General features: G+C 45.4%; 1 protein-coding gene across 2 annotated transcripts in view; it reads right to left on the bottom strand.

Moving 5' to 3' along the window:
- Positions 1-14,965, bottom strand: part of dnah2 (dynein, axonemal, heavy chain 2) — a 184,351-nt gene that overhangs the window by 10,285 nt on the left and 159,101 nt on the right. For both annotated transcript variants that reach the window (XM_059642660.1, XM_059642659.1), the window contains exons 72-82: positions 12,890-13,023; positions 12,432-12,576; positions 10,254-10,453; positions 9,458-9,584; positions 7,603-7,789; positions 5,703-5,851; positions 5,432-5,615; positions 4,451-4,641; positions 2,812-3,003; positions 1,765-1,949; positions 365-593 (exon numbers count right to left, since the gene is read on the bottom strand). In XM_059642660.1, coding sequence (XP_059498643.1) covers positions 365-593; positions 1,765-1,949; positions 2,812-3,003; positions 4,451-4,641; positions 5,432-5,615; positions 5,703-5,851; positions 7,603-7,789; positions 9,458-9,584; positions 10,254-10,453; positions 12,432-12,576; positions 12,890-13,023 — 1,923 coding nt within the window. The remainder of the gene's footprint in view (positions 1-364; positions 594-1,764; positions 1,950-2,811; positions 3,004-4,450; positions 4,642-5,431; positions 5,616-5,702; positions 5,852-7,602; positions 7,790-9,457; positions 9,585-10,253; positions 10,454-12,431; positions 12,577-12,889; positions 13,024-14,965) is intronic.

Raw genomic sequence — 14,965 nt, 5'->3', positions numbered from 1 at the left:
CTGTGGTCCCAGCTCTGATCCTTGCAGCACCCCACTGCTCGCTGTCACATATACAAACAGAATAAATCTGTGTGTACTAAAGGGGCAGAAGCTGGCCATCAGGCCCTTCAGCCTGCTCTGCAGTACAATAGCCTCACAGCTGCCCTGCTGTTGTAGTTATACCTACGCTTTCTGTTTGCTAAGCTCTCTCTATCCCTATTCTTGTCCAGCAGTGATGAGATATTTAAATCACTGTGAACGAGAGGCCTTGCGGGGTTTGGGAGTGTGGGGCTGGTGACCAGCACAGTCTGTTGGGTTTGGTGAATCATGCAGTTTGCTGGAATATGGGGATCTAGGCTTTCCTCTGGTCCCGTGGTGGTTTTACCTTTTCCTCTCTGGACATGCCTTTGCCCACAGCAGTGGTGACCTGTGGCTGGAGAGACAGCAGCGTCTCGAAGAGTCTGCGGGCCTCGATGATCTCACTGGCCACATCAGCATTGGGATGTTGTCCAAAGGCCTCTGGATGCTCCATGGTAGGCAGCATGTTTATATACTCTCGATAGGATTCCAGGTCTCCATCTTTCGGGATGTAGTAGTTATCCAGAATTGAAAGCCTGAATAGAAGGCAAAAAATTGTGCTTTAAAAACTTTGTACAGTAAAAAAGTACTATTTGGGTTGGAGTTGGAGAAAAAAAAACACTTTTTTTTGCAAGATGAAAACATTTTTAATCATTTAAGTCTGTCACACATCATAAACATGAATCCCTTACGCATCAGTGTGGAAAGGCATTCCAAACAAGTCAGAAGTCATAAAATTAGCACAGTCTGCTCTGTCATTAGACAGAAACATCTGGTGGTGGTAGAACATGGGAGTCTCACACACACACACACACACACACACAGGAGAGGGGAAGAGGTTGAGAAGGAGAGTCCTTCAGGGTAAATCCAGCCAATGCAGGAAATGAATCTACACTGTTGGTTTCGCTCTGTATCTCAAAACCAGATGTCCAGCCAACTGAGCTAACTCAACACCCATCAGGTAGCCAAGAAGATAATGAACAAAAACAAAGTTACTGGAAAAGCTCAGCAGGTCTGGCAGCATCTGTGAAGGAAATATGAGGAAGGGTCACTGGACCCGAAATGGTAACTGTTTTCTCGTTCGCAGATGTTGCCAGACCTGCTGAGCTTTACCAGCAACTTTGTTTTTGTGCCTGATTTACAGCATCTGCAGTTCTCTCAGTTTTTATTTAGTAAAGAAAATAATGTTAGGAATACAGACTTTAGAGGCTGCAATGATTTGGATATTGTGGAAGGTTGGGGTATCCAGTACAGCAATTAGTTGGAAAGTTAGGATTCTCAATGACAATGAAAAACTTACCCCACAAAGCTAGACACAGACCCCTGTCCTGTCACTATGTATGGAGGGGGGGGGGGGGGGGAATCACAGACATAGAGCGCCACCCCATCTCCTTGTGAGGGTAAAATCACAGAGGCCTGTGCTGTAAAATATGGTGTTTCCGTACTCCTGAAAGTCAACTTTGAACAAAACCCTTTGAGGAAGATTTCCAAGTAAAGCAACCCGAGAGGTGGGACTAATTTTGTTCCTGTGTCAGAGACCCTTAGAAGTCAGGAAATATATTTTTAATTTCCTGTGAATGGACCAATAGGAACGTGCCCTAACTGCTCTCAAGACCTTGGCCTTGACAAGCATTTATCTGTCTGACATGCACTTATTTAGATCTTAAGCAGCAGCTCAATCATTTGACCAAGTGAAACACAAATTACTTGTAGTAAGGGGTGGTCACTGCTTTGTCACAGAAGTAATCGTTGATATATGTGCTCAACAGCCGGCGATCCCAGTCGTCAGTCACATGGCCTCCATAATTCACCCCCGCTATCAGATACTTGAGGGCATCCCAGGGTGTAACATCATATTCATCCAGGTAAATGCTCAGGAGATTTTCTGACACCTGCAATGAGAGATTGGTATTTAAAACTAGAATTATGTGTGTTACTAATCCAACAGCCTTGCTCCATCTATCTGAGCTTTGTAATATTGGACTCATCAAACACAGGCGACCAGGGCTGGGCAAATGAAACCTTGCTGGGGACATTGTAGAGAGAGTTTTATTCTGCATGAAGCCATGCTGTCACTGCCCTGGGAGTTTTAGATGGGAAACAGCATCAAGGATCTAGTGATTGTAACACGATTAGTGAGGTGGTCCTCAGAGAATATAAGCTCTCTGTCTGGGGACTGTGAATCTGGTCCAATCAGAGAGCCCTGGCTGACAGATATAAACAGGAGTGTCTGTGGTTCTGCTCACTCTAGGAGCTGGCTCTGAGCTAGCTGGGTCGGTGTCGTGTTCTGTGCACGTGTAAATAAATGGTAAACTGGTGACAAGAAACTGATCTTCATGCAGTTTTTGTTTGATGGGAATGGTGTCACGGAAAGCTTAATTTCAGTTTTAAAAAGTTGATGGAATTTTACTCTGTATCTAACCCTGCGTTGTCCTGTCCTGGGAGCGTTTGATGCGGACAGTGTAGAGGAAGCTTCACTCTGTAATTAACCCTGTACCGTCCCTGTCCCCGGGAGTATTTGATGGGGGACAGTGTAGAGGGAGCTTTACTCTGTATCTAATCCGTGCTGTCCCTGTCCTGGGAGTGTTTGATGGGTATGTTTTGCAGCCTACTTCTGAACTTGGGTACAAATACGTTTTCTAAAAAAAAATGGAATATACAAAAGAGACAAGTAACACAGGCGACAAAGTGGTTTCTGCAGCCCAAGTGATGTGAGCCTGTCAAGCAGCCTTCATTCTACGTAAACATACCAACCTCAAAGTCTGAGTCGTTGAAACCATAAACAATGTTCCAGCCCAGCTGCTGGAATTTCTTGCGTTCCAGGAGGATACTGTGGAAGAAACACAAGGCGAACAGCAGCTTCTTGTACTTCTTGGGTTTGGAGCAACGTTTGAATTGTTGATCAGTCAAAAGGTTGTACAAACGCTTCATGTTTGCTTTGATGCCCTTTAGGTGCATGGAGGTTGGGTGGGGGTGTGGGGTTGGGGAGGATGGTGAACGAGGTAGCAGAGGAAAGAGAGATCTTAATGAGCGAAGTGAACCGAGACTCCAGCAAGGTATTTTGAGAGCGCTACCTTTTTGTATGTGCAAATTGAAGCGCAGTATTTAAATAGTCTCAAATCCTGGTGACCGGCTGGAAATTCTCCGGCTGCAAGAAGTAATGGGACGGTGTGAGTGGAGGGTATTAGTCAGTTTTACACCCATGTTACATGCACAGTAAGAACAGTTGGGGGTGCATATTCATGACCTTCTCCTTCCGAGGATGGACTTTAGGATAAGGAATCCATGAGAGAGATGGTGAGTTCCTGGTAGTGTTTTGGACAAATAATCCAGAACGCCAGGTGAATGTGCTGCTTCTTCCTCACTAGTAACAATCCCCGTGTCTTTTGCACTGGGCCTCTATACTCTGCATCCTCTTGTTCCTCCTCTGCCTCTGTCCAAAGTGTAAAAGAGAACCCACTTTCCAACACCTTTCAAACTGGAAGAAGTCATGTTGGTCCCAAAACATTAACTCTGTTTCTCCCTCTACAGACACTGCTAGATCGGCTGTGTTTCTCCAGCATTGTGTGCTCGTTGCACATTTCCAGCATCCATAGAATTTTTGCCTATATTAATATTCAGGAGACATGGGTTAACATCCTGAAATGTGAATTCAAGGAAAGTAATATCTGGAATAAGAAGCTGCCTAATGATGACTGTAAAGGGAGAGGCACAACAGGCTTGGGTTGTTTTCTCTGGAGCAGAGAAGTTTGTAGGGTGTGCCTGAAAGAAGTATATAAGATTATGAGGGAGATGGACAGGGTGGCTGGAAATCAGCTGCGTTGAAGGGCCAATAACAAAGGGGCATAATTTTAAATTGGAAGACAGGGGCTTTAGGGGGCAGTTGATAACAGATGTTTTCGTCCAGAGAGTGGTTGAGGTCTGGAATGCACTGTCTGGGAGGGGAGTTGAGGTGGGAAAGCTCATAACCTTTAAAATGTTCTTGGATAGCACTTGAAGGGTCATTCTAGTGCTGCAAAGTGGGACTACTTTAGATTTAGGGTAGTTTTGGTGGTTCAGCCTCGATTGGCCATAATGGTCTGATTTGATGATTCACAGTGGAGTGGCGTCAAACCCATCCTGGCTTGTTAATGCCCTTTTCAGGGAAGGAAGTTTGCCATCTTTACTTGGTGTCAGCGTGCACTGTCCTACATGTGACTCCAGATCCACAGCAATGCGGTTGTCTTTGAAGAGCCCTCTGAAGTGGTCTAGCAAAGCTGCTCGGTTCAAGGGGACAATTAGGGATGGGGATCAAATGCTAATCTTTCCAGGGATGCCCACATCCCACAGAAGAATGAAAAAAAAGAGTGAAAGGAACTCCTGAAAGCTGGAAGACGAGCCCTCTGCGGGTTACCTTTGGTGGCTCTGTAGTCATCTTGATGCTGGTCTGTAGGATGGAGACAGGAAAGTCAGGGTGAGGGCTGGAGCTTATCCAGAGTCGGAAATCGGGATGTGGATCCTGGACTTGCAGCTGCTCTATCAGCTTATCTAACTGGGGCATCCATGACAGCGACAAATGACAGTTTGCAAGGAACACCCAGTTACCTGTCAGTCACACAAAGAGAAAACAGATCACCTTGTAACTTCTTCACTACTATCTCTCTATTCCCCAGGGTATGAGAGGCTTGGTTAGTTCACAAATAATATCATCCATCATTCTACCAATGCTTGTAATGAATGCCCATGAAGGGCTAATGAAAGCAAGGGCACAGAACTGTTTCAGAAATGTTGGATGTTATGACAGGGGAAAGACAGCAACCCAAGGTTTGCCTGATCAATGGGTAAGGCTGGCTAGTTATCGCTTGTTGGAGTCAGTGTCCTACAAGCACATCTGAATGAAGCTGTGAAAAAAGGCTGGCTCCTTACAATGGTGAAAGGCAAACTCGCGAGTGCTGTGAAAAAATTCATCCAGATAGACAGGGTCAGCACAAAGGAATGGATGCAAGGAAGGGTTATGGAGGGGAAAGAGCCTTCAAGAAGAAGCTCAGATAATTTGATGGAGGGACTGAACCCTAACCCTAACCCCAACTCTATCGCAGGGTGGATGAACTAAAACAGTCAAGGGGAAACAGAATGCTTCCAATTGCAAGCAACTCCAAAACTGGGGCCGTAAATAATTTAAGAGAGATGACTTTTTAGCAAGAGACTGCTGAGAGTGTGGAACTGATGACTATGGGCTGGGTGAATGGTTGAGGCAAACAAAAAATAGATCTGGGATAAACACCAGTATAGATGAGATAGGCTTAGTGGCCTCTTTCTATGTCACGAGACAACAGTGTTCCTCTTTTCATCACGTCCCGGAGAGGGTCTAGGTTTACCTACTAACTTCACATACCTTCTGTTACACCTTCTGTAATCATACGGGTGGCGATGGGGGATTGACCCTGACCCAGCGAAAGAGCGAGGAACCGACTCGCCATACCCGAGTATTCAGCAAGCTGGAGCAGAGAATTAGTGGGATCCACCCCAGGGGAGAGCACAAATATCAGCGGCGTCCTGGAGTTGGAGTCATCAATGACCTGTGAGGAGGGAAAGGATTAACTTAGTATTTCTGAAGGCTGGCCACTTGCTGGAATTCTGATTTGGGAGCCCTGTTTCTCACTGACCGATCTCATGTCCAGCACAGGGGGCTCCACAAACTTGGAGCCAAGATTGTTGACGATGAACGAGGTCACACAGAATGCGATGCGGTCCTGCCTCAAGGATCGTACAATCAGCATGCGCTGGAGCTCATTGCAGGTATTATCCCACTCAACTACCGAAAGCAAGATAGCGTGAATTAGAAACACGAGCAAGTTGTTGTGGCAGCTACAGCGACTCTCCCTTTGCAGTCGACACAGATAATTCGAGGTGGGGTAGATTACAGGCATGTGATGGAGGTTGAGAATTGGAATGATGACAGTCAACACAAAATGTTTCTGAGCAGGTTTTAGCAAGATATAGGGTATCTCATGAGGGAGATTCACCGAAGGAAGAATATAGTCAGATTAATGAAATAATTAGTGTGCGTACAACAAAGAAACAGCCTGGGAATACAAGGCAGGGTTAACTTGTGCAGAAACAGTTTGAGTTAGACTGAGATGATAGACAAAAATGATGATTTCCTCCAACACTTCCGCCATCTACAATCCGACCCCACCACTCAAGCTATTTTTCCATTCCCACCCTTGTCTGTTCCACACTCCCCTCCAACCCCACCACACCCGGCACCTTCCCCTGCAACCGCAGGAAGTGCTACACTTGTCCCCACACCTCTTCCCTCACCCCCATCCCAGGCCCCAAGATGACCTTCCATATCAAGCAGATGTTCACCTGCACATCTGACAATGTGGTATACTGTATCCATTGCACCCGGTGTGGCTTCCTCTACATTGGGGAAACCAAGCGGAGGCTTGGGGATCGCTTCGCAGAACACCTCCGCTCGGTTTGCAATAAACAACTGCACCTCCCAGTCACGAACCATTTCAACTCCCCCCTCCCATTCTTTAGATGACATGTCCATCATGGGCCTCCTGCAGTGCCACAATGATGCCACCCGAAGGTTGCAGGAACAGCAACTCATATTCTGCTTGGGAACCCTGCAGCCCAATGGTATCAATGTGGACTTCACCAGCTTCAAAATCTCCCCTTTCCCCATTGCATCACAAAGCCAGCCCAGCTCATCCCCTCCCCCCACTGCATCCCAAAACCAGCCCAGCCTGTCTCTGCTTCCCTAACCTGTTCTTCCTCTCACCCATCCCTTCCTCCCACCTCAAGCCACACCTCCATTTCCTACCTACCACCTCATACCACCTCCTTGACCTGTCCATCTTCCCTGGACTGACCTATCTCCTCCCTACCTCCTCACCTATACTCTCCTCTCTACCTATCTTGTTTTCTCTCCATCTTCGGTCCGCCTCCCCCTCTCTGCCTGTTTATTCCAGTTCCCTCTCTGATGAAGGGTCAAGGCCCGAAACGTCAGCTTTTGTGCTCCTGAGATGCTGCTGGGCCTGCTGTGTTCATCCAGCTCCACACTTTGTTATCAAGAATGAGAGGGCACTGCTCTTAATTTCCGGGCCTGGCTTGTAGCTGCTACAGATTGGGAAACTGTGAGTAAGTGGATGTGAAATGAAATTTAGTATGATCAGGGCAGGATCTGGCTCGCATTAGAGGGAGGGAGGAATAAAGAAGTCTCTCATTCCTTGCAGATCACAAAGTAAATGGGCAGGTGAAGCAATGAGATCTGGGTATACAGACTGGAAAGTAGCTTCACAAAGCAGAATGCCTTTAAGAGGCATTTAGATAAAAAGGATATGGCATTGGATAGGATGAAGAAGGGTCAGAGCAGGTTTAAGAAAGATATGAAGATATCAACACCAGTATGGACCAGTTGGGTTGTCTGGCCTGTTTCTGAGCTTTTAATTCCATTTGATGCTCCCAATACGTGCATGATCACTGGAAAGTTGAATCCATAGTCTCCAGATGCTCATAGCTGTACAATGTTGGGGCACTTCTAAGGAAACATACCTGGCAGCACGGCTGTTTCTGGCTCAGCACTGGTATACCAGGCATGCCAGTCTTTGGGATACTGCTCGAAGGAGTTCATAATACCATGAAAGTTTGTTAATTTATCAAGCTCTGTGATGTTGTCCCAGTTGGCATCAGCAAGCCAGGAAGGACAAGGATTGTCCATCTGCTCCTCTCTATCCAGCACCTGTAGGAGACAGGAAACAAAATGCTCACATTTTACAGTTAAAACTTTGGAACTTTTCAATTACCCACTTCCTACAATCTAAAGTCCAAATCTACCTTCACTGCTGATTCCAAATCTGAAGATGTTCCTCCTAGTACACAGCCATTGTCCAGGACAAGACCCAAAGGAGCCAGCAAGCTATCCCACCTGAGGCTCTAACTTCCCTCACTAACCCTGTTCTGCACTAATCACATTCACACCTCACTTCTATGCTCACTGATCTGTACTGACCCTGGTAACAGATGACATCCTTGAGTGACCTCCTCCAAATCCATAACCTTACCAGGTCTCTGCAATTACACCAATTCTGGTCTTTTGCAAATGTCCAGTTTTTATCACTTCACAATCGAGTGCTGTGGAATTCTCTTCCTAATCCTGTCCACCTTCATCTCTCCCTGTTTACTGTGTTCCTTAACACCTAATTTAACTCTAAAGCATCCACATCCCTCTGGTAGTGTGGTGACCAGAGCTGGAATATTGAGTACAGTCCTGGTCACCACACTACTAAAGGATGTGGATGCTTTGGAGAGGGTACAGAAAAGGTTTACCAGGGTGTTGCCTGATACAGGGATTTTAGCCATGAAGAAAGGTTGGATACTGGATTTTTTTTCACTGAAATGCAGGAGGTTGAGAGGCAACCTGACAGAAGTTTATACAATTGTGAATGGCATGGATAGAGTGGAAAGTATAAGGCTTTTTCCCAGGGGAGGGGTCAATTACGAGGGGACGCAGGTTTAAGGTGTGGAGGGGAGAAGTTTACAAGAGATGTGCGAGGCAAGTTTTTCCACACACAGGATGGTGAGTGCCTGGAATGAGCTGCCAGAGGAGGTGGTGGAAGCAGATAAAACAACAGCTTTCAAGCAGCATCTGGACAAATCCATGAAGTGGAAGGGAATAGAGGGACACGGATCCTGTAAGTGACGGCAGTTTTATTATGAAAGGGTAAATCGTGTCAGTGCAGGCTTGGAGGGCTGATGGGCCTGTTCTTGTACTGCATTGTTCTTTCATCTTTTGTTCTTAATGACCAAGCTTCTGTTGCCTGTCTTAATATCTTCTTATGTGGCTCATGTGTTCAATTCTATGGGAAGCCTGTGAAAAACCCTGGGAATGTTTATTGCATTAAAGCTGCTATACAGTTGTTGATGCTAGTGACCTCCATGTATCAATATGTTGGGAGGTCAATCTTCCTTCTGAAGTTCCCGCTGTTATTCCTCCTGAGCTTAGACTCTTCTGTACCGTGTGCAATTCCTGCTTGTTACACTCTCCTGCATTTAAATTTAAACTCGCTATCCCAACTCCCAACACTGAAGTAGAATTTCACAACTCCTACCTTCAATCTGGTTTTTCTTTAAAGAACTCAAATTAGCCACTCCTCCTTTATTTATCCCATTTTTGGTCTTACCATGAAAGAAAGATTTCTTTCTCCCACATTTTTTTTTGGGAACACACCACACAACCTCTGGCACAATCACTGCATCCTGGGTGGGACTTGCCACATAACCACAGATACACTCACTGCATCCCCTCTGGGACATGCCATACAGTCAAAGATAATGGACTCCCTTCCCATCCGGTATTCCTTCACCATAGTACATGCCGTTCCTCTCACACCCGCTGGCAGACACTCACCACACCCCCACGCAGGAAGAAATTGTACTCATCCATGTTGAGTTTCCCAGCCACCTCTAGGATCTTGATGCACACTTGAAAACTGAAAAGCAGCTTGTGTCGCTCAAAGAGCCCTCGGCACGTGTACCTAGGATTAGTGGAGAATTAAAATCACCCAACTAATCCCTGCATACTATGGTAAATTCTAACTCCTCATTCTGCACTAGATCTAATCCTCAAAAGAGGAACAACCTAGGACTGATAGATTTTGGTTAGGTTAGGAGATAATCGATTATGGGACAAAGACAAAAGGAAGGAATTGAAATATAAATCAGTGTGGAGCTGGGGGAGCACAGCAGGCCAGGCAGCAAAGGACAGGGAAAGTTAACATTTTGGATGGGGATCCTGGTCAGCTTTCCTGTTCCTCTGATGCTGCCTGGCCTGCTGTGTTCCTTCAGCTCCATTCTGTGTTATCTCTGACTCCAGCATTGGCAGTTCTTACTATCTCGGAGATATAAATCAGCCTTGACTTCATTTGTGTCCTTATTAAGCCTCGTTCCAGTTGGTGGTGCTTTTCTTGGATAATCACAAGACACAATAAAGGAACCAGATTTCAGCGCATCCCCAGCATACAACAAATGCCCCACAACCTGGTTGGGCCGTCCAGTACCATGCTTTCAGGTGGTGAGTAAACAAATTTGTCAAACAATATCTTTCATCCAGTCAATGGAGTTGATTTCAATGAGTGGCAGTGGTTGTGTGAAGTCCATCCTATTCTCCCAGTCTGACTCTGAGCCCTCACTAAATGGCTGCTTACCTGTAGACAGCATAGGTGTGGTATTCATTGAGATTGATGATGCGCTCCTGCAGTTTGGGGCTGCGTTTGCTCTTCTCTATGCTCAAGTTGAAGAGGTCTATGTAGGCATCTAGTGCAAATTGGTACATGGGGTCGATTTTTCCCATGTCGTTCAACACGAAGAAAAGGATGGAAGCTCGCTCAGCACATGAGCGGTAACCCTGAGTTTAAAGAGACATATACAGATTACATTTAAAGGCTCTTCAGGGTGATCTTCCCTATCAGCCTCATCTGGCGGAACTGGCCCTTGCTGTGGAAAGATTTCCACATTCACCCACATTCCCCTCTCATGCCTTATCCGAAACAGGCCACTAGGCACAGTTAACTCTGTTTCCCTGTGCACTGCTGCTGACAGGCCTGCTGAGCAGCTTACCTTTTACCATTGGCATAGTCTACACATGAGAGACTTGGACTGTGCCACATCAACCATTTTTACTTGAGCTGCCTTCAGAAGCTGCTGAAGATCGGATGGCAGGACACAATTCCAGACAGTCAGGGGCTCACTCGAGATAGCACACTAAGCACTCACACCATACTTAGACAGTCACAACTGTGTTATGATGGTCGTGTAGCCAGAAAGCCTAGCAACTCACCATAAATCTTTACAGAAAGTGAGAGCCTGCAGCGTTCCATCACAACAGTTAAAAGAAATGCTATGACTATGAAAACATCACTTGGGAATTTACAAATTGACTTTGAGTCTAGGGAGAATCTCAACTGGGATCACTGCCTCTGATGCAACCCAAATTTAAAAAAAGGCAGTGTGGCCTCTTTGAAAAGCAAGTGCATAGCAGACAGAGAGACATGACAAATGGAGCTCCTGATCCAATAATTCACCAAACTGCCCTGTCCTGTCTTATTTACAGCAGTACTTCCAGACACAAACTGGCCTCACTGGTCATGCAGATACCCAGCAAAGCTCAAGCACCCAGACAGTGGATATGATAATCATTCCGTCGAATTTAAGCAAGAAGCCATGGAGTAAATTATTAAGCACGACAGTTCCTGTCCTAATAATACAACATTATCATGCAAAAAGCTAAGGGAGAGCTTTCTGAAGCTCTCATCCATCCCTATGTTACCTCCAGACTTGAGTATTCTGGAGGAGCGTCAGAATGACAGAGAAAGAGAAACAGGATACTTTCAGATCTTGCAAATTTTTCAGATCACCGTGTCTGCATTGATATTTATCTTTCAGCCAAAACTTTTTCAAGCACCTCTTTACACTCCCTTTCAGAATATCCTTTTATTCCTTCCCCCTTGGTGTGTTTATCCAGCTTCCCCCCTTCAGAGTATCAACATCATTCACCCTGGCCACTCCCTGTGGATAAGGTGGTTTCGCCCAAACTCCCACTTGGATGTATTAATGGTTGTCATAGAATCACAGAATCCCTACAGCGTGGAAACAGGCTCTTCAGCCCAACAAGTCCACACCAAACCTCACAGCATCCCACCCAGACCCATCCCCCTATAACCCACCGAATCAACACCTCCCTGAACACCAAACCGCTCTAACCTGCACATCTTTGGACTGTGGGAGGAAACTGGAGCACCTGGAGGAAACTCACACAGACACGGGGAGAATGTGCAAACTCCGCACAGACAGTCGCCCGAGGGTGGGATTGAATCCGGGTCCCTGGCGCTGTGAGGCTGCAGTGCTAACCGCTGTGCCACCCAAAAGGGTGGTCTTGTATGGCTGGGCCTTCAAGTTGAACAGGCTGTCGGCAGTCTGTGTCCACCAGCAGCTGGATTAAGACCATTCTGTAGTCATTTCATGTTGAACACTTATGTAACCTATCTTAATGGTCTAAACCAGGCTCTTTGAAATAAGAAATTTGGATTAGACTAAGAAAGGGCAAGGTTAAATGTGTTCTTTCAGATGTTAGAGATAATGGGAACTGCAGATGCTGGAGAATCCAAGATAATAAAATGTGAGGCTGGATGAACACAGCAGGCCCAGCAGCATCTCAGGAGCACAAAAGCTGACGTTTCGGGCCTAGACCCTTCATCAGAGAGGGCCAAAACGTCAGCTTTTGTGCTCCTGAGATGCTGCTTGTCCTGTTGTGTTCATCCAGCCCCACACTTGGTTATCTTTCAGATGTTAATTGGCTTGGGTTTGATTGATGTCTATGGACTAACCTCTCGGGCAGAGTCAATTTTCACCTCCGTTGACTCACTGCTCTCTATCTGCTCTGCAACCTCTGTGGCAGTCACCTTTGAAGTCTGCAGGGTGTTGACAAGTTGCACATCATCAAGGAGTGAGCCTGTTGCCTCGTTCAAGAGTCTGGAGAAAACAGGAAAGGAAGGCTTCAGCATGAAATTCAGCACTTCACAGCTCAAGGTTCAGGATTGTGAGATGTTTGGACATCTTCCCTTCCTCCTATCCTTCTGAAGGTTATGTTTAGACCAGTTTCCTGCTGAGCAGCCGTTAGCCTGGTCAGGGCATCACCCATGAACTGGTTCCTCCTTCAAACAGCAGAGTTAGCCTCTAGCTGGTACTCTTCCTACTCAGCCCAATGAACTGATCGCACATCTCCATCCAGTGACCAGCTTCCTCTCGGGCAACCGAGTCTTCAGGGCCAAACTCAACCTCTTACCTTAGAATTTCATCCTCCAGTTCTTTCAGTTTCTTCCTCCCAGCTGCAATGTTCATCACCAATGAATCTTTCTGCTCTTCCAGTTCAGGCCGCTCTTTCCTCACCACATTGCCCAGTAACTGCGCCTCGAGGCCCTGCAGCAGGGTTGGCCCAGAAAGAGTACAAGAATAAACACAGATCCAGAGAAAGTCGTCAACCCTGTCCTTCCACAGGCCATACCTCACCATTCATTTAATCCCCACTGGTGTTTTCCAAACAAATATGCCCAGTGTCCGTGACATGCTAAACCAAGTCCATAAAATCAGGCTTTCAGGTTAGGGGACTTGTGCTCTTGTTTGTGATGGACAGCATCCCCTAGATCTGTGGGATTTGCAAAGTTGTAGAATCATGAAGTCATACGGCATGGATATAGACTAGTCCATGCTGACCATTATCCCAAACTAAACTAGTCCCACCTGCCGGTTCCTGGTCTGTATCCCTCCAAACACTTCCTATTCATGTAATTATCCAAATGTCTTTTAAGCATAACTGTAACCACATTCACCTCTTCCTCAGGAAGTTCATTCCACATGCAAACCACCCTCTGTACAAAAAAGTTACCTCATGTCTTTTAAATCTCTCTCCTCTCACCTTAAATATTGTACCCCTTAGACTTGAAATCCCCCAGGGAAAAGATCCCTACCGTTATTGTGGGAGTTTCTGTACCGTTGCCCAATTGGTGGGGAAATGGCAAGTCAGAACACGGCCAGTTGGCACCCACAACAACAAGAGAACAATACTAATTAATATGAATGTAGACCACCCGCAGCGTCTGTGAAAGTCTGCTCAGTTAGATTCCAGGCTGCCCACTCTGGCATGTGTGTAAATGCATATGTGTATGTGTTTGTTGTTACAAACTTGTGTAGAGTAATCTTGGAAGGCAGGAAGCTAGTATTTGTTTGCACCATCTATTCATAAAATAGCTTCTAGCTAACAATTTTCATAGAAGACTTCACACAGAAAACATCCCTGACAACCAGATCAGCAGAAGAAAGGAGCTTATGACTTGAGAACATCGGATGAGAGGCAGGTAGTCTTTGAGAGACTGTGTTTTAATTTATTTCCTTATTGCTTGGGTTTATATAAGTATGACTTGTGTTTATCAGAACAACATACCTGCAGATATTAGTTCAGTTAGGGAATAGTTAGTATTTAAGGGGGAATTGTTTGGTTTGTTAGTAATTCTGTTAATTTGTTCACTGTTAGGGTTAAATAAGTAAATTGTTACTTATAAAGTGAATGTCAGGATTTTCTTTCATTTAACCTCCCTTCTCCGTAACAGATTAACAGATTAGGTGAGGTGAGGCAAGCTTCTGTGTGTGTTTTGGGGTGAATTATTTAGAAAGGAACCTCTACTCCCACAGTAATGGATTGGGGGCTTGTATTTTGATTTTAATTATCAGAGGGGTTCAACCTCCTCTTCCTAACAGTTTGGTAGCTCAAGTCCAGGATCTGGTCAGCTCATGTGTGGGATCTGAATGGATTTGGGCAGATTTAAACAGACTTGGGGATTAGTGTGCTGGATCTTTAAATTAAATTTAGGTGAGAAAAATTTAATTTCGGTTACTTGTAATTGGTTAAATTAAAAAAAGTGAGGGAAATGGCTCTCAACATTGCTAAAAAGAGGTTCAGGGATTTGAAGATGCTTCCCAAATTTGCTAAGAAAGTTTAGAAAAACAAAGGAAGGATATACGTTTAGCATTAGCAAACAGGCTAGAATTGGGTTTAACTAGGGTCAAGAGGAAAGTTGAAACTGTAAAGGAGTCAGTCAAGCATTTAAGTATACCAGAGAAACAGGAAAGTGCAGCTAGAAAAAAATTAAATTGCAAATAAAACAACTGGAGTTAGAGAATGAAACAGTTTGAATTACGGTTCTTAGCTGAGAAAAAGCAAAAAGAAAGAATGCTCACATTGGAAAAGATGAAGTTGCAGCTAGAAGCAAAAAGACTTAAAATGGCAGAAGGAAATGTACAAGATAGAAGTGAGGATGAGCAAACTCATTGCAGCCAACAGCCTGGTAGGGATTTATATAAATAT

The sequence above is a fragment of the Stegostoma tigrinum genome, chromosome 45 (genome assembly GCF_030684315.1).
Source record: "Stegostoma tigrinum isolate sSteTig4 chromosome 45, sSteTig4.hap1, whole genome shotgun sequence".
NCBI classification, from domain to species: domain Eukaryota; kingdom Metazoa; phylum Chordata; class Chondrichthyes; order Orectolobiformes; family Stegostomatidae; genus Stegostoma; species Stegostoma tigrinum.
Note: the sequence above shows the minus strand (reverse complement) of the source record. Positions and strands in the feature narration are given on the sequence as shown.